A 19644-nucleotide genomic window follows, 5' to 3' on the forward strand; every position below is an offset into this window, starting at 1 on the left:
CTGAACCCCAAATTGCTCCCGATGGCTGTTCCATCGGTGTGTGAGTGTGTTAAAACTGAGTAGCAGGTGGCACCTTGTATGGTAGCCTCGGCCACCAGTGTATGAATGTGTGTGTGAATGGGTGAACGTGACTCGTAGTGTAAAAAGCGCTTTGAGTGGTCACTAGATGACTAGAAAGGCACTATACAAATGCAGGTCCATTTACTAATGCACCCCGGCTGTATCTAGGCTAACGGCTAACATGCTAACTATTATTTTTCGTCACTAGTCACTTGAAACAAATTTAGGACGATAGGAGACAGGTTGAAATAAACCGAAATTTCCCTTTAAGGAGACCGGAGGGTGGCCACCATGTTTCCTCAGCACTTCTGCTCCTTTTGTGACAACCAGCAGTAAGTGCCGAATGAGCGCCACCACACTAGCTTGCTTCCACCTGACCCTGGTGGCGTGCAGAGCAGGGCAGCTACGGCTGGCTAACTAGTGGAGACCAGAGGTTGGGCAGTGGGCACTATGTTTCTGCATGTTAACACAGCTAGCTGCCTGTCTGTCTGCAAAATCAAAAGAAAATAAAAGGCAAAACATTTACATCACAAAACATAAAATTTGAACCACCTCTAAATGGACAGCGCTTAGCAATGTGGCGCTTAGGCTCAATGAGGCAATAAGGGCCTTGCGTATGTCACATCATGTGGCGTTTCATTCTTACAAATTAGCCAGGTAGTTACTGGTTAATGTGTGTTAGGCTATCAAAGGCAGAATTAACCAAAATTGACATCCCTAATTCAGACTACTGTCACATTCTGAATAACAGTGAATATTAGTGTGCATGCAGACGCACTCAGTCAGGAATCACTTGGCCCCAGTCTTTTGGTTTCTGTCGGCACCACCCGTGAGTTCAAACTCATGTCCCTGTTTGTCCTTGTCTGAAGTGAAGCCTACATTCCAACAGCCACGAATCACTGGTGATAAACTTTGCAAAGTGACTGATTCAATCCTTAAAATGCTCCTCTGTTTAAACAAAGGTCTAAAAAAGAAATGACTCTCAACTTTCAAAGTAAACCACCGAGACACTTGAGAACAGAGTGAATATTTTACAGGCTGCAGGCTCTCACTCAGCAAGAAGTACGTGAGGCTGACATAAATATTTAGCTGCAGCTGTATCATTACACAAATGAACTCTCTGGCCCTTACAGAGTGCGGCCCGTCGATGACCTTAACGATGTCCTTTACATGGATGTTGTTCTGCTCGGAGTCCAGAGCCACAGCAAAGCGGTTGTCCTTCCTGCGGTTCACAGCCTGGTGCCGCACCGTCATGACCTTCCCGTGCATGTTCAACACCTGAGAGACACACAGGAGTCATTCACTAAACTTTGCTTTATTGTTTGTGCATGTTTCCATCTGCTGAGCTCTGAACTTAACGCTGCAGACACGCTGTAGTGTCTGTCACGGGGCTGACTATTACCTGGAATGTCTCTCTCTCCAGCCGGACGATGACTCCGACGGTCTGAGGGTCCAGCTGGACTAGCTCTCCCCACTCGTGCTGCCCTCCTGCATCCACACCAGACGCCGTCTCCGAGCAGAGCTGAAGGTCTCTGGGCAACACTTTCAACTGCGCACACACACATACACACACAAAGGGTGAGAACATGTACACAGAATGACCTTTAACCTCAGTTTCATTACATGAACAGAGCAGAGCAGGTACCTCGTGCATGGTGAGGTCGGAGAAGAGGATGACAAAGTTCTCTTCCACTCTGACAATGAGGCCTGTGTCGCCCTCATATCGCCCCGCGATCACCTTCACGTGGTCGCCCATCCGGAAATATTTTCTCAACTCGTGAGCCGGGAACTCCAGGGGGTCCTGGGAGAAGACACACACACACATAATTCCAGTTTTAAACCATCACAGGGAGGACTCCTCTGCACTGTGAGGACATTTCAGCCAGTCCTCACAGGTCAGGGGCGATAGATGGTATTATGTCAATAATAAAGGTACAGAAAGACAAAATCCCTGCATGTGTGTGTGTGTGTGTGTGTGTGTGTGTGTGTACCTTCAGGTCTTCGTGCTTGGGCATGATGGTGATCTTGTTGCCGTCCACACTGAGGATTTTTCCCTGCAGGTTGATCAACTCACCCTCACAAACTTCTACGTTGTCGCCAGCCTGCAGGTTGTGTTCACGCTCCTTACCTGCGCACACACACACACGCAAACACAAATATAATAATGTTTCAGCCAGCAAACACTTCACTAACATTATAACTTTGACCTCTAACCTTTGACAATTGTGAAAGGAAATAAGGACCAGAAGATATCATAATTCAAACACAGACATTAAAATTTGAATTAAAAAAATTACATTAGTGTGCATTCAAATTAAAGTCTTTAAACAAGAGCTGCTATATGGAAAAAGCTGCCAAAATCAAAAGCAATTAAATAGAAGACTTAATAAACAAATTAATATCCCATTTACTGTAGCGATAAAATGTGACATTGATTGACATTTCTTTTAACTTGTGTCTTTATCTAATTATTCCCGTGTATCTTCTTTCATAGTTAATTTTCCCTTTTATTTATTTATATTTATTAATTCTAAAATTGTATTTATTTTGCATTATTTATTTATCTAAAAATACTTCTTACTTCTTCATTGATTTATGTATCGATTTCTGTTTAGTATTTCCTTTGTATCTTCCCCCTATTGATTCTGTATTTTTAAAATAAATAAATTAAAACAAAATATTAAAAAAATAAATCTAAAATAAAAAAATAAATGAATAAATAAACAAAAAAATAAATAAATGGGACAATTAAGTATGTAAGGTAAATAAAAAATAATTTTAAAAAAACTCAAAACAAATATCAATTTATGTCACATTTTATCAAATAATACATGGCTTCATTTATTTTAAATATTTTTGTAACATTTAATGGCATTTTAATTTATTTATTGGATCTTTTTCCTTTCATTTTGGCAGCTCCCGTCCTCCATACTACTCAACTATAATATAAACAATTAAAAGAAAGGTAGGCTGAAAAAGATTAAACTTGTAAACATTCCACACCATCTTATCTGTCTGTTTAAAAGCCATTTAAATATTGGACCACATCAGCATTATATCAGACAATTATGTCAACAGATAGAAATAAATTTATGTATGTTGTAAGTTTAAAAATGCACTTCACTTTGACCTGTGCATCCCATTTTTCTCTGCAGGCAATGAACTCACTAAAGCGTCACCTTGACCTCATCGTCTCCAGCCTCAAAATGAGCCTTTAGCTGACCCTCAAACAGACACACACACACACACACACACACACACACACATACACACACACACACACACCCACACACAGTACCTGACTCTGTGACCACCTCCAGGTCGATTCCTTCAGGCTGGTCCTCAAACTTCTCAAGTTCTGACAGAGTGGGTTTCACTCCGTCTGTGATCTGCCAGAGAGAAACAAAGCAAACAGATGTTTAACAGCCTGTGTAGTCTTCAGAGTGATGAGTGTTCACATTAAAGATAAATGTGCTCCTCACCACAGCAGACATGGCGAAGCTCTTAAACAGGAATCCTTTGCGGCTGTAACGGTTCCCCTCAAAGATCATGAAGTCTCCATCATGGCTGACCTCCCCTCCGAGGGACCTATCAATCAAATCATCACCTGTCAGTCACGCACACAGTCAAATTATTTACTGCAAAATTTAGACTTTGAAATCCTGAACTTCTTCCAAACTTTCAGCTTTTTAAAGGACAAATTCTAAAATATAATACACACCAGACGCTAGTTTGTAGAGAGCGGGTGGGACTCGTTTTATTCGTGTTTGTGATCTTATCATCATGTTGACTTATCCAAAATATTTTAACCCAACCCTTATCAGACATACATCAAACAGCAGCAGGATCCAGAGTGTGTACCTGATCTTTTCAGCATCAAACAGCCTCTGAGCAGGTCTCTTAAACTTCTTCCTCTTAGCGAACCAGTCTTTCTGCAGGACACACACACACACACACACACACACACACACACACACACACACACACACACACACACACAAAGTGTAAGTCAAACTATCAATACAGCACATAAGAGGAGAAAAAGGTGTGTCAGTGCAGGTTTCTGTAGGTTTAAAAGTTAAATTGTCAAAGTCACACTGAAGCCAGGGTTTGGTGATGCTCCCACTATTTACCTATGAATCATACGCACACATACACATGGGGAAATAGGGCCCAGGTTGAAAAATACCGAAGTTATCCTTTAACAGAAACAATTTGACCGTATTAGAAGAAGCCTGTTTTTTTTTTTTTTTATGAGAGGAGACACCACATCGTGACACACTCGCTCAGTGTGCTCTGATCAATTCTGATCAGGCTGCACAGTTTGCGTTCGTGGTTGTTGGTTCCATAATGGTTTGGTTTTGTAGTGTTGGTACAGAGTGATCAATACAAAATTATCCCAGAACGCATTTAGAACTCATGTTAAAGCAACCACTCTTTTAAGAGTAAAATTAACTTCAAAATCAAATCAAATTTCAAGAACTGTCTAAATTCAATTATATTTTACATTTTTTTTTATAATTTTAGACTTTAAGGCATTTGCAGAAACCCTGTCATGTGTGTTTGTCCTACCAGGCTCATCTTGGCCTTGATGCGGTCCAGATCGATTCGAGGGATCATCTTAAGGGAGATGGTGTTCTGACTCGGCTCCACGTAGTCCACCTGGAGAGAGAAGAAGACAATGAAAAACAGAGCTCTTTTTTATATTTCAATTTAAGAAAAAAGTCAGGCAGATATTGATGAATGAGACTCAATAAGTTTAGCTCAGGCTATCTAGTCAAATCTTATAATTATTTGATTACACATTAAGTCTCTCGTGCTCCTTGAGCCCGAGCTGATATCTTCAAATGTTTCATTTTGTTTGACGTCAACAGTCCAAAACTCAAATATAGTCACGGTGATATAAAGCAAAAGAAAGGCAGCAAATTCTCACATTTCAGAAGCTGGAACCTGAGAATGTTATTTACTTAAAGATATATATGAATTTCTAATCAATTAACTGCCTTAAACCATGTTGTTTAAAATGTTAGCTATATTTGTCATAATGTTTTAAACTTATGTATTTCATGAATCAAACACTTCAACAAGAAACACCAGGAAATATTTAAACTCAGATTAGAAACGCTCTGGTTTCCTCAATTTCTTGTTTTTTTAAAAAAGGAAATAATCTTATTTGTTTTGCAGCAGAGCATTAACCTCATGTATGAATGTTTTAGGACTGCTGATGTAGTTTGAGTTGGTACCTGAGCGATGTCGTCCTTGTACAGGCCTCTCTTTAGTCGGACCCAGGACTTGGGCTTCAGGTTGGTGACCTCTTTGACGACCTTGAGGACGTCCGTCATCTCTTTGATGGGAACCATCTGCTGGTTCCACAGACCCATCCTCAGGTTGCCGATGCCTTCGATGGCCGCCTTGACGTGCGTTTGCTTGTACGACTCCACGTAGATGTAACCTTTGACGTGGTCTGGGGCGACCACAGATTTGATCTGCAGAGGCTGTGGGGTGGGGGTAAGTTAGCGATTCTTTTTGGCCCTCATGCACTCGTCATACTGCAGACTGTGTCGTTTTGTTGCTTTGCAGTAACGTGAAAAATAAAGTGTCGTTTCTTACTGTGTCTGTGAACTGGTAGGCGATGAACTTCCTCATCAGTGCGATGGCGGTCGCCCTCTCCTCTCCAATCTACAAGACAGGATATGTTGAGGAAATGTGTGTGTGAGTATGTGCGTGTGTACATATATTTGTGATGGTGTGTGTGTGTGTATTTAAGCTGAACACACACCTTGCACTTGACCGTCCACAGATTGGGATCCCTGATGACGACAAACACATTTTTAACATTAACACAACCTCATGATCTACAAGTGTAGCTGTCTTGATGCTGATTGGTGGACGAGTGTTCACATACTTGACCCCAGGAAGTAGCTGCTGCTGGGTGATGTCATCAGAGAGCTCCTCAGACCCTCCGGAGTAACTGTACACCACAGAAAAAGAAGAAGAAGAAGAAGAAGAGACTTCATGATCACATGCAGAACCATTGTTTCGCTCACTTGTCTTTTCAAGTCACATTTTTCACAATAAAAGCCCACCAGGAAGAGCAGGGATTGTGCACTTGGAGCTGTGGGAAGGTTTTTATCGTGAAACATTGGCAGGAAATTTTGAGTTTCATGAGGGGTAACTTAGTAGTGAAAAAAAACAAAAAGCAGAAGCCACTGAAATCAAGTCGTAAATAAAAAGCATAACTATTAGAGATGCACCGATCAATCGCCTGGTGAACAGAAACCATTTCCCTCAGTGGAAACAAAGCTTTTATTTACTTTAATTTCACAGATAAGAAACAATAAATTGTGAAGACAATAAAGCCCCCACAAAAATAGCATTTTAAGTCTTGTGTGTGATTTATCCTGGCTTCATATGAGCAGAGGAAATCTCTGCTAGCTGCTAAGCTAATTTATACAATGTAAAATGCCATAGGCTTGTGCTAATAACGTTAGCATGTTGCATTTGTTTGGAAAACGTGTTTAGTATAAGACAGTTGTATTGTCAGTGAACCTTGTGAGTTGTAATGGAGCTGAATTTTGTAACGTTACCTTTGTTAAATGCTGCTGTTGTCCCTGGCTTCATTCGAGTAGAGGAAAAGTCAGCTAGTCGCTAGGCTAATTTATACAATGTAAAATGCCATAGGCTTGTGCTAATAACGTTAGCATGTTGTATTAGTGGGGAAAATGTGTCCAGATAAAGACAAGTGTTTGTCTATGAATGCTGCGAGTTATAGTGAAGCTGATTTATGTACTTGTGTTTGAAATTGTCTATTGTCTAAAGCTCTGTCCTGTAACCTGAAACAATCATGTAGTAATCTGCAGTTTGGGAGAAAAAGTCAATTATTTAATAGTCAGTGTTTTATTATACAAATACATTTCCCATTAAAGAAAAGTTAAAATGTTTGTGTTCCTAAAGACAAAGGAAGAAATTTGGAATCAGCATGTCAGACTTTTAAAAAGTTGGCAATCCGCCAAGAAATTTGCGATTGGTGCATCTCTAGTAACTTTGTTTGAGGATCTTTTAGTAGAGTGATGAGCGGGATGTAACTCTGTTGTACTAATGGAATAAATGCACATTACACTACATTTATCAAGACAACAGGTTCAATGGAGGAAGTGTTGCATTAGAAAACTAAAATATGACCTGAAATGAAAACAGGAGGAAATGAAATCAGAAATGAAAGCTGGCCTCTACTGTGAACAAAAAAAACGCCTGGTTCTTCCTGCCATTGAAGTTAATAAAGAGAATTTACATTTATAGTTTGGAGATTTATGGTATCTTTATTTATTGGCAGCACAAACTTCTGGAATCACAGCAGGAGGCGTCTTTTTCGAATGAAAAAAACAACAGTGATCCATTTACTCTGAGAAATAAACTAAGTTGGCGGCTCTCTGTTCGGACCCCTCTAACACTGACGTGTGCTGTTACAGCTTTTATTAGAATTCACAGAGGAACTGACCGAGCCTTCAAAGTCTGTTTCATTTCAAATAAAGATCTGCACAGCTACAAAGATACTCACTGCTCCCCTCCTGATGACTTGGCATACTTCCTCATGTAGTATTCACCCAACGCCTCCTCTCTGGAGTCCCTGCAACACACAAGAACACACACACAGTTGGCCAACGATACACACGAAACACAAATTCAGAATGGTTACTGGTGGGACTTTGCTGCTTTACAGGGACTGTCTGTAGAACTTTAACATCACTTCTCACATTTTCCACCAAATTCAGCTCAAATTTTACCTGAATTTGCATAAAATCAGCAAAGTTAAGTGTGAATTACTGCCAGTTTTCCCAGTCAGTACCATTACAGCACTGGTTCCCAACCTGGGGGTCCTGACACCTAAAGGGACCGCCAAAGCTTCACAGGGGATTGTGAGGTCTTCTTGATTTTAAGGAGATGAAAGGAAACTTTTTTTAAAATATGCAGTAGGTCTATATCTCAACACTTGATTCATTAATGTGTGTAAAAAAACTACATGAAATTGTTTAAAGTTTAGATTATTACGCAAGAAATAAACTAGAATTACCGCCCCTCCGTGTACCAGTCAAGTTTCTCTTATGGTTTACATCCACGTCTGTGAAAACATGGATGCTTCACACACATCATAATTAGTGTATGAATTTTTATTGATTCTGTGACTTTTCCAGGCCTGGAAAACATGACTGAAATTTCTTCTTCTTTTCCAGATTTCCCATGACCGTGGGAGCCCTTTAAAACATGTCACTTTGTCAGAAGTTGTCAGATAACTCAATTATAGAAAAAGGGGTCCCTCAAGGAAACGGTTGGGAACCACTGAAGAAGAGATGATGTCATCAAAAGGACGCACGGCTACAACAATGAATGTTAACTGGTTCAAAACAAGCTTCCAGACCTCGACTATGTTTATTTACTCTGCAACAAAACACTGTTCTGTTGAATATTAAGATCTGAGATGGGAATTTCTATGAAATGTTACAGATGTTTATTCTACAGTTAAATACGTAACAGCCATTTATAGTGACTGTAGAGATTAAGCAGGCACCTGTGATGCAGGTAGGGATCGGACAATATGTACTTTTACTGTGATGTGCAATAAAATAACTTTGAGTTGGAATGCTGCATTAGTCATATCCCTGGCACAGCAACTTTTCAGGGGACATGAACTAAATTTAGACCTTGTTCCCTGCAGCTGAAATGTGTTTCAAGTTCCTTAGACTTTCTGGAAAATGTTCCTGGAGACATTCCTGCAGTGTTAACAGGGCAACATCTGTCTGACTTTTACTCCTCGAGGACTGTTCGTGTGCTGCTGAGGAATCTGTTACCTCCAGAGGTTCTGCAGCCTCCTGGATCCAGAGTGGTCCTCATCCAGAACCACATGGTCGATGTTAGAAACTGAGAGGCGGGGAAAGAAGGGAAGATGATTAGAATTTAATAGTCTATTATAAAGAAAATTAGATGAAATAATAAACAAGTTAACAGACTCACCTTCAGCCTCCTCTGCTCAGGACCAACCGGTGAGAGAGAAAAGGGGACGAAGAGGAGAACAAAAGAAGAAGAGCAGGAGAGAAGAGACAGGTGGGAAATATAAGATCAAGGAAAAAGGAGGAAGGAGGGAAAAGAGCAGAAGAGAAAGAAAGCAAAGAGAGAGGGAGACGAAGTGGAGGAGCACAAGAAGAAGAATGCGAAGTAAGAGAGGCAATGCAAGAGATACAGAGGAGAAGGTGACGAAGAGCGGGGGGGAAAAAGACGGTGGTAGAAGAGGAAGAAGAAGATGAAAAGGAAAGAGGCGGCAGGAGAGGAAGGAAAAAATAGGATTAAGGCACAACAGCAGCAGAAGCCAAGAGGAGGATGAGGAGGTGAAGACAGAAGCCAAAAGACATTGTTGATCAGGGCAGAGCACACAGGGGCAGAGTCAGGCAGCAGCAACACAAAGCATGATGGGAGAAAAAAAACAACAACAGGAAAACAAACAGATTAACGGTGACTGTACGGCACAGAGAAGCATGAGGCCAGTGAAGGTTTCAAAAGGTCAAAGGTCAGTAGAAACAACTCGACACCGACACGCTGAGCCAGAGTCCACATCTAGAAATGTTTTTATCCCACTGAGTACAGATTAGGTAACTTTAAATGACTGCAACTGAGTTTTTAGTTCAGCTTCACCTCATGGCTGTGCGCGTACGAATGGAGTGTCCGCTGTTGGAATAATCATGTTGTTGTTATCTTAACTGTTTGGAAGGGAGAACTATGTTGCTCAAACTAACCTGCAGTGAACTCCACATCTGTTCCATCAATTCTCAAAGACTTTGTGCATTCCTTAGAGGGATTTTTTTTAACTTAACTTATTTTTACATGATTTTGTGTGTAAGTGACGAATGGGAACTACGGTTTTTGAAATCAGTCCAGTATTGATGGAGACGGCTGCAGCTCGCGGTAACAAAACAGGCTGCATGTTCGCCCCGTCAGTGTAAGTCCAGTAAGTGTTTGGATTGGCCACTGACAGGCTCAGATTATTATCTTAAGTGTCTGACATCATTATGGAAAGGAGCCCTTGAGAGAAAGACCTTTTTTCAAAGAGTAAGATTCTTTTTGTTTAACTAGGAACAGCTCCAAAATCACCATCATCAAACCCACCAGACTCCTTTTAAATAAACAGTAATTCCATTATTGTAAAACACACTTCATTAAAAGTAAACAGAAACAAAATAAAACTTACAAAAGCCGTTTTGTTTCCTCTTTCCACCGTTCCAACAATCAGCAACTGTGGTTTAGTTGAAAGGAACTCCTAATTCACAAATGGAGTCTGGTGGGTTTTACAGTGGCGATTTTGGGGCTGTTTCTGAATAAACTAAAAGGATCTTAGTCTTTAAAAGACGGTCTATCTCTGGAGGGATCCTTAGCATAATGTTGTCAGAAATGTAATCTGAGCCTGTCAGTGCCAAAAATAAGAACTTTTAGTGGACAATAAATGATGGTGTGAACATTTCCCAAGAGGTTACACTGCAGCCTGTTTCACTCAATCAATTCTGGACCAATTTCAAAAACGTGTAAAAATAGGGTCCTGGTTGGAAAATACTGAAGTTGCCCTTTAAGAAAGGCATAAAATCCTCTAGAAAATTTAGTATGAAGAGAAGACAGAAAACGATGTCGATGGGACAAATCGGGGAGTGAGTGCTGACCGGTTGGAGCAAATCAATCGTTTGTTAACGTGAGAATATGCAGAATATCGCCTGACTTCTATTTTGATGTTTGTCATGTATATAAGGAGTGTGTCAATTTAGCAGTTGTTATTTCCATTTAGTGGCCGTTTTCTACAGAGCACTGATTGTTGCAACCAGGGTTGGAGATTTTAACTTTTTTGCAGAATCTATCAACCACTCAGTGAAGTGAAGCAAAGTGAAGCACATCTGGCAGCCACATGCAAATTCTATCAGCATTTGGCTGGTGCTAATTTCCAACACTGGTTGCAATGTTCACTTATTTCTCCAACTGGGGAAACAGCATTCATTGAAGGCAACAGTAGGGCTGCCCCCTGAAAGTCTGAAACTCGAATCGTCAGTTGGAAACGACTGAGATCGCTTCAAGTTGAGCAGTCAACTGAGGCAGCAGACACGACTGCAGCAGCACAGAGGAGAGACTTTCCACCAGAGAGCCCAGTTCAGACCAAAGATTCGCGACGAGATGAAACCGTTTTAGAACGTTGCAGAGAAAGGTTACAGCAGTGTGAACTGGCCGGTCTGAGCTTGATTCAAATTGGCTGATGGTGTCACCTGACAACTCAGACGGTTTCATCACTACTACAAATGCAGCTGTAGCCAGTATCTCACTATCACTATGCTATATTCAGCCACAAAATAAGTGTGAAAAGCTGCAAATCAGAACGGAAGTACAGAGAGTTGTTGACTAGAGATGGTACGCCGTCTCATGGTGGTCACTTTCTGTCAACGTTACAGATCAGAAGCACAGAGAGTTGTTGACTAGAGATGATACACCGTCTCATGGTGGTCACTTCCTGTCAACGTTACAGATCAGAAGCACAGAGAGTTGTTGACTAGAGATGATACGCCGTCTCATGGTGGTCACTTCCTGTCAACGTTACAGATCAGAAGTACAGAGAGTTGTTGACTAGAGATGATGCGCCGTCTCATGGTGGTCACTTTCTGTCAATGTTACAGATCAGAAGCACAGAGAGTTGTTGACTAGAGATGATACACAGTCTCATCTCGTTGACTTGGTGTGAACCTGCAGGTTTTTAGAATGTTGCAGAACGGCACGTTGCAAGTAGCTTCCTGTTTCAACTCGTCTCATTGTGAATCTTTGGTCTGAACTGGGCTTAAGGCTCTGAGATAACATTATCCTTCTCTTCTGCTTGGAAATGCTTCAGTTACAGCTCATAGATACTTAATATGACACGGTCTCCGGCTTTTGTTTGATATCTAGTGTCGGCACAAAATATTGTCGCACATTTCCAATTTGTCGTTAGCATCATTAGCTTGTTTATTATATTAAGTGAATGCTGCCGTCACACCCCGTTCAAAATTTGGAACTTTAAATGGACAAAGAAAAAGTCAGATATTTATATTGAATGGACAAATCTGATTCAACCGACATAATTCTGAGTGGGGTACAGCCCTATGCAACACCAGACCTATCTGAACGCTGTAAACAGGTTCGGTGCCTTCACACGCCACGGCGATCGAGACATTTCCATCGCGAACATTTGGACATTTTGCTGCTGTCAAACGCAGCAGTTTGGATTTGTTTCTACTGTCCTTCTTCCTTTAGTGATACTGAGCATTACCATGTGCTACATTACAAGCTTCAACCACATCTGTTAGTTTTAAAGAAACTAAAAAACATTGCAGCCTTCTATCAGGTAGCAGGGTCAGGCAAATGATCACAGTTGGTTCTCTGAAGATGGAGTTACTTTACAACATGTCTGAAACATTCTGTGCAACTCTTCTGCTATACGCCAAACCTCTGGATGCAGGAAAACAGATGGGAGTGTTTTTTAAGGTTATGACCTGTTCATGTCTGGTTTTTATCAAACAATGAAACAATTCTTAAAAAGTGTAAAAACATTTGTAAGGAAGATGTGTGCAGCATTTTGACTTCAATGAGCTCATTTCTGAACAATCAGTAGAACTGATGTTTTAGCCGACTACATGTAATGAACAGTGAGTGTGTGTGTGGTGACTTGTTGCTGTTCAAGGAGCCAATAATGGATTTGCCCTCAGTGCTTCCTCTGGTTACGTTACACGCTCACAAGTAACAGCTGTGCTGAGATGAGGTGGGGTTAATACATTCTGGGGACATGGATTTTTATCAAATGGATGAATCTGATATTTCCATTTGCTTCAGACAGATATAAACATGGAAACATCAGAGCAGGAGAGTAACTGGAGGAGAATTACCGTTAACTGAAGAGGACATGCATGACAGAGAGGAACACCAATAAGACAGAGAGAGAGTTCAGTCAGACAACACTCAGGAAACAGCTCCAACTGAAGCTGCTGCTGAGTCAGGGTTTATATTATACTGCACGTAAGAGACACAGTTCATGCTGTGTCTCCTCGTACAGAGCCATAAAGTCTTTTACCAGTTAGCTGCTAACCGAAGCTAACTTGTGTGTCGATTGTTTGGTCTGTGACGCAATAGGTCAACCGGAAAAAGGTCCCATACGGCATATCACCACCTATCGTAGCGGAGTCGGACATACTTCAGTCAATAAATTGATTCACCTCCTCTGCTCTGCTTGTATACTGGGAAAAAGAAGTCCAATTAAACGGCCTGGTCGAGCTGTGACCGTAGCTCCACTTAACTGCGCGTGTAAACGTACTGAGTGACTAGTGGCACGCCCATCAAGCGTTCAAAGCTGGGAGGCGGCACGTCCTCTCACAAAAAAAACAACAACCCTGTTGACACGTACAATGAAAACAGAAACAGTGAATTTTATAACAACATGACATAGAAACCATATTTACTACGAATCTGTTGGGCAGAGATTTAATCCATCTAATAAAGGTCAATACTGGGGTCAATATCAATCCAATATATCGGACTGGTACATTCCCACCACTGAGACTGGAAGATGATAAATGTATAAAAGAATGCTCAGAATTTAGAGATAACCAGACCGAATGTAATCAGTCCCTCCCTGAAATTCAAATTTTAAGACTTTTATAGACTATAAATTAAAAAAGAAATAATGATAACACAGCTGCTGTCACACTGAATGCTTATTTTTGTTTCTGATAAAGTCAGACTTTTATCACAGCAGAGATTTTCACATTAAAAAACATTTAGAACCATATTGGTACTGTAAACACTGACTAACGGTCGTAACCAGGCACATACGGAATCTGCGCCCGCAGAACTTTTCGGAATATAGATGTTGCTAGTAAAGCTCAGAATGTCGTCACTGTGTCCTCCACTTCCTTCTGCATGTGTGTGACAGTCGTGTGTTGTATTCAGTTAGCATTAAAACTGTGGCGCAGGCACAGGCACAGGCACAGCGTGTCATGTGACATGCGACAAGTGCCGCCCCCAGCATACACTGGACTCGTTGCACTGCCGCTCGTTGACACACGACCACGCCAAGTTATTACTACCTTTACTGAAAGATCTGTACTTCCTCCACCTCTGCGTTAGCTTAAAATCACGTGAGTACAGCCACTAATTAAAGTTGCTTTGTCACCTGAAGAGCCGATCGCCAGAGCTGTGACTCACCAGGAAGTACATTTTTGTCCACTGTCTTTATAATGTCGGGACTGTGGTTCGTTTAGCTCGGGATATTTCTCAACCTCAACAACGAGTCTCTCCTCATCCATTCTTCGTCACACACGAGACAAAGCAACAGAAACAGAGTTCTCTTTATGTATCCATGGTGAGTGGAGGAGTCGAGCTGCTGTAGGAGCTGGTGTGTACAAGCTGAAAGCGAGTGGGGGAAAAATGTATTTAACTCTGGGGGTGGCGAGGCTGGAAATAGGACAGTAGCGTGAAGTGCTGCGAGGTGGCATTCATGATTAAATAAAATTTCTGATTCAAAGTTTCTACTAAAATCTACTGAATAGTTATTTTAGCCTGTGTCAGGTTATTTTTTTAATAAAAAATAAATATTGTCTATCACATTACGAGCAAAAAACAAACAAACATATATTTCGCAGATTTTCATTTTGGATCACCGCTGAAAACAATGACAAAGTCCGCAGATTGCGTTTGGGCCTGGTCACGACTAACTGACACATCTAAATGGGATGCAGCCAACATTTATGTTATGCTAAACCTGTGGCTGCTCCCAACATTTAATATGTTCTTGTATTTTTTATTGATTTCTTTCAACAATGCAGCAGAAAATTTTGAATCATCTGCTGTGAAATCACACTTCTGGTGGGAACGTCAGAGGTCACACACACACACACTGATCTGATAACAACCGCCTCAGACTTTTTTCCTACTTAAGTGACTGAGGTGCTGAGAGTTTCCCACACAGTCTGTTCACATCAGGACTGTGTGACAGCAACTATAAATAAGCAGAAATCAAATGAAGATCTTCATCTGTGTGGTGACGAGTGACGGATACTTCCAGACAAACTGTGAAGTGTTTGGACACGCACACTGAACCGTCAGAGCTGCACCAGTGTTTTACATGTACTAGCTCATTAGCTACAGATCAAGCTGCCTTTAGTTTTACTGCCAAAGAATGTTTCATGAATTACACTTACAGTCAACTTCAGTTCACTTCAGAGCAACAGGAAAATCTGCTTGAAGCATTTTATCCATCACAGTCATTATGTCCAGTATGTTTGCATCGCAGTTCAAGTTTATCTCATCATCACACAGCTGATTAAAAAGCTGGCAACATGTCTGATCTGATGGATTTCCTTCCTGTAGCATGTGCATATTTCTGCAAGCAGATCTTAACACTGGTTCAGGTCTGTTACTACAGTAACAATCTGTCAAAGTGAAATCGTGTCAGACATTTAAACTGCTACACTCTTCTCCTAACTACACCACAGGTCTGTACATGTGGTCTGTGCAGTTTTAAAGGTTCTGTATGTACTTTTTAACCAGAATTAGGACCTGTGTCCACTAAGCCTGCGTCTTTTCTCAATTGTTCCCAATGACAACACAGTGTCTGCGGCCACCTAGCAAGAAGCGCCATGTCAGGCCTCTTTTTTTTAGGAGTTCTCTGTCTTTTTCACACGGCCGCTTCAAGTTGGAAGTCTCTGAACTTTTCAAGTTCTGAGTCACTGCTGCTTCTTTAGCTGGGCTGCTGTTTACTGTCAAAACAAAGACTGAAAATCACATTTGTGGGAGCAGACTGGCCGGCGGACAGAAGAGGCTGCTGGTGAGTGTTGTGCTTTTATCACCATTCATTGGAGCAGCGCTAAAAATAGCACGTTCACCCAGGTGCTGTGTTTCCATCAATGCTAGGGATGCACGCTAACATCAGTACGTCATCTGACTTGGCTGATATCGGCTTTAAAATGAACTATCAGAATCGCCAACATGCTTTTTCTCATCTTGAACAATGAATGAATATTACATACATTGAACAGTACTGTATTTCATGTCTCCATCTGCTGGTGGGCCGTCACAATAAGAGTATGCATGTATAATATGATGTTAATTCACTACAGAAGAGACTTGATGGTCACTAAAATTAGGTGGGAAAGAAAGTGGATATATCAAGATCGGTCGAATGAATTCTTACATATCCCCATATCGGACATTGGCAAAAAAAATCTAATATCGTGCATCCCTGATCAGTGCCGATCAAAGCCAGAGTTGTAAAGAACATGTGACTACTGCAGAGTCATTTGACCCGGGTGTGAACGCAGATTATAACCTTTCCCATTACATTAAAAAGCCAGATGCTAGCAGGTGTTAGCTGGTTTTCTGTGCAGTGGAAATGGGGTTCAACACTCTGTGGACTGACCTCTATGTAGAAGTCTTGGGTTGATTTTTCCAGTTAAATGCACGGGCTGAATTCACGTTGCTACAGCTGCTAAGATCGTTGCTGCCGTCCACTCTCCTCCCGGGGAAGTAGTGTCCTAGCTGCAGGGAGTGAGGCAGAGGGACCGCGAGCTGTGCTAACTGCTAATTCTTCTCTCATTTGTTGTCTGATAAACGGTTAATCCAACAAATTCAGTGTCCTTTAGGGCTAATGGAGCCAATGGTCCAAAATATACGGGGACACCAGACATAACATTATTCTTGATATAACCGAAACTTCTTTCCAGCATTCTACCAACACGATGACGGCCAATCACGGTTAGTCTTGTGTTTGACAGTTTTGACAGATGTCCAGGTGCTCGCTCGTGGCTACGGGGTGCGAATGTGAGCAACAGGATGCTTCACTTGACGACCTCAGAGAGAGTGGTCGCTAATAACAAGGAGCTTGTGAAAGTTACATACAGAACCTTTAAAATCAAATTGTATTTATACCACAAACGTATCTCGTCTCAAAGAAAAGAGAGAGTTTGGATAGATATGGTGATTTTTTGGTGTTCTGTTGGGTTGATTAAAAAACCTACAAACCCCACATTACACGACTGTTTGTCTCAGCAAGTGGGAAAAAGTCGATCAATATCTTCTGAACTAAAATATACAAAAGCAGGTTGTGTTGAGTTCCTTACCTTTCTCCAGAATATCCTCTGCTCCTTCCTCCCACTGATCTTCCTCATCCTCATACTCATCGTCCACATCTAGACAGTGAGGAGAGAAAAAGCCGGACAAGAGAAAAGTATTAAAACTCCATTACAGCTCCTTTTTGTTCCTGAGAAGCAACAGATGTCTCAAAGTGAACGCTGACAGAAACACAAAAAGCTGACTCATACCGGCTTCATCCAGGATAAACCCTCCGTGTCTTGGCTTCTTCCTGGGACGGTCGTCATCGTCCTCCTCCTCTTCTTCGTCATACTCCTCCTCATCTTCCAGGTCCTCCCCCTCCTCCTCTGCTACCTTGTCGCTGCCCACAGGGCTGCCCGTCTCCTCCTGGTGAGTCAGTGAGTTATTTGCTCAATTAATCCGTTAAAATGATTCAGTTTGTTAAAGTAGAGAAGATAGTGATCAGTGACCCAGAGCCAAACGTGACACCTTTGTTTGGTCCAACCAAGCGGTGTGTCACATCATCTTGTTCAAGATAATAAAAGATATGAAAAATCCATAGTGTGATACTCGCAATATTTCCACTTGTTGACATATTGACATCATACTGTTACCCACGGCAACAACAAGCATGGCTGAAAGTGAAATTATTGGCGACTCCTTGGTGGTTCCAGTAAAAAGAGGAGCAGCTTCAGTAGTGTGGAATAAACTGTGGCGTCCTGAATGTTTTACTTCTCTTAGCGCTCAGAGGGAACTCATTCAGCGGCTCCTCTGGCAGCAGCACAGCGTCTCTCCCTCTCCTCTCTGATTCTGTCACAAACCTTTGGTGATGGAAACCTACGTGACGCTCGCAGCTTGACAAATAACTCCATATATGTGAGTGTGTGATAGTTGTGGTATCATAACAGCCTGTCACAGGTTACAGCCTGATGATTAGAGGAGAAATGGCAGAGCATAAAAACAGAGAAGGAAATCACCTGTTGATTTATATATATAGATCCCAGGGGACATTCTTTGTATTTGGGAGCTGTTTAAATGTGTAATTAGTGGCAGATTTTATTTAGTTGAACTATTAATATTGTAACAGAACTGTTGTTCACAAACTAAAGAAATGGGAGATTATTTTTTCTTTAGTTTTAACTAAATATTTAAAGGCATCATCACTTATTTTGTTGCAATTCTATATTCTGAAATTACTGATATGTATTTTTTCTTATTTGTTATACCGTCAAGGATATCGTTGTCACAAAGATGCCCTGGAATATGGTGATATTATTTTAGAGCCCCATCATCTCCTCTTATCCAGCCAGCAGTCCCAATCTCAACATTATTGCTAAGACATTACAATAATTAACATCATCCACAGGAAGAGTTTGAGACTTGAACCATGAAGTGATTTTACAGGGAAAATTACTGTCACATTATCATTATAAACTCACTGATAGAATGACTCAACGTCTTACTGAAACCTTTATTATACTGTACATCTTAATCTGTAGAGTAACTGAGGACGGTAGATAAATATAGAGCAAGGAGAAGCACAACGTTTCCCTCTGAGATGTGATGGAGCAGAAGTAAAAGTGTCATGAGAGGCAAATTCTCAGGTGGACTTGGAAACACTACAAACTAACTATGAAGTCAACACTGTGTCACATAAGGTCCTTTATCTGTTAGTATAAGTTTAAAGCATTTATAACTGCCTGCGGTGACATATTTACTCAGGTTGTTCCACTTTATGCCGCCACACTCAATCACAATATTTACCTGCACCCACAGTTAGCATCGCTCGCTTAGCGGTTAGCATACCTCATTCTCCTCCACCTCCTCGGCCTCTCCATCGCTGCTGCGCTCACTCTGGTTGTCAGAGAAGTCGCTGTCGTCGCTGTCAGACATGTTGGAGCACCGGGGCAAACTGCGGCAGCGTGAATAAACACAAAACTCTCAACTTAAAAGTTTGAATCAAAAAGAGGCGGAGCGGCTAGTTAGCGGCTAATGTGGCTAGCAGCGCCGGAACATCCGGCCACAACAATCAGGACGGCCTAGCAAAGCATGCTAATGTAGTTTACACGGATATCTCCGGAGCAGCTGAGATCAGATGTTAGCCGGTTAGCTCCGCGGCTCGTACTCACCTACTTTAACTCCCGCCTCTGGTTTATATGTCGATATTTTATCAATGAAAGGAAATATCAGTTTATTTCGGTTCTTCTGATGCCTCTCACGTCTCACTGGAGGAGAACCGCGAGACTTCCGAAAGCTACGTGGTTTCTCGCGGGTTTTGGAGGGCGGATGTGTCAAGAGAGGAAGAGGTCTCACTCTGCCTCTGAGTTTGAAAATTACAGACCAGTTGCAGATTCAGATTCATTCAGATTCAGATTCAGAATACTTTATTAATCCCCGGGGGGAAATTGTTTTTGTTCCAATGCTCCGTGCAAAGTAGAAATAGAAATACAG

At 41.5% G+C, this 19644-nt stretch overlaps 1 protein-coding gene across 2 annotated transcripts in view; it reads right to left on the reverse strand.

The window, feature by feature from the left end:
• The window catches only part of supt5h (SPT5 homolog, DSIF elongation factor subunit), a 53004-nt gene extending 33528 nt beyond the window's left edge, over positions 1 to 19476 (reverse strand). Inside the window, exons 1-19 of one of the 2 annotated variants that reach the window (XM_050065286.1) lie at positions 19323 to 19476; positions 19000 to 19105; positions 17424 to 17580; positions 17223 to 17291; positions 9070 to 9081; positions 8907 to 8976; positions 7619 to 7687; positions 5966 to 6031; positions 5840 to 5870; positions 5671 to 5739; positions 5304 to 5555; positions 4633 to 4722; positions 3922 to 3992; positions 3543 to 3648; positions 3359 to 3449; positions 2052 to 2188; positions 1706 to 1861; positions 1463 to 1609; positions 1192 to 1338 (exon numbers count right to left, since the gene is read on the reverse strand). In XM_050065286.1, the coding sequence (XP_049921243.1) occupies positions 1192 to 1338; positions 1463 to 1609; positions 1706 to 1861; positions 2052 to 2188; positions 3359 to 3449; positions 3543 to 3648; positions 3922 to 3992; positions 4633 to 4722; positions 5304 to 5555; positions 5671 to 5739; positions 5840 to 5870; positions 5966 to 6031; positions 7619 to 7687; positions 8907 to 8976; positions 9070 to 9081; positions 17223 to 17291; positions 17424 to 17580; positions 19000 to 19086 (1827 nt within the window). In that variant the 5' untranslated portion in view covers positions 19087 to 19105; positions 19323 to 19476. The remainder of the gene's footprint in view (positions 1 to 1191; positions 1339 to 1462; positions 1610 to 1705; positions 1862 to 2051; positions 2189 to 3358; positions 3450 to 3542; positions 3649 to 3921; positions 3993 to 4632; positions 4723 to 5303; positions 5556 to 5670; positions 5740 to 5839; positions 5871 to 5965; positions 6032 to 7618; positions 7688 to 8906; positions 8977 to 9069; positions 9082 to 17222; positions 17292 to 17423; positions 17581 to 18999; positions 19106 to 19322) is intronic. The other variant, XM_050065294.1, reaches the window with a different exon arrangement.
• Between the last annotated feature and the right edge of the window lie 168 nt (positions 19477 to 19644).

Source organism: Epinephelus moara, chromosome 2 (assembly GCF_006386435.1).
Source record: "Epinephelus moara isolate mb chromosome 2, YSFRI_EMoa_1.0, whole genome shotgun sequence".
In the NCBI taxonomy this organism is placed as follows: Eukaryota; Metazoa; Chordata; class Actinopteri; order Perciformes; family Serranidae; genus Epinephelus; species Epinephelus moara.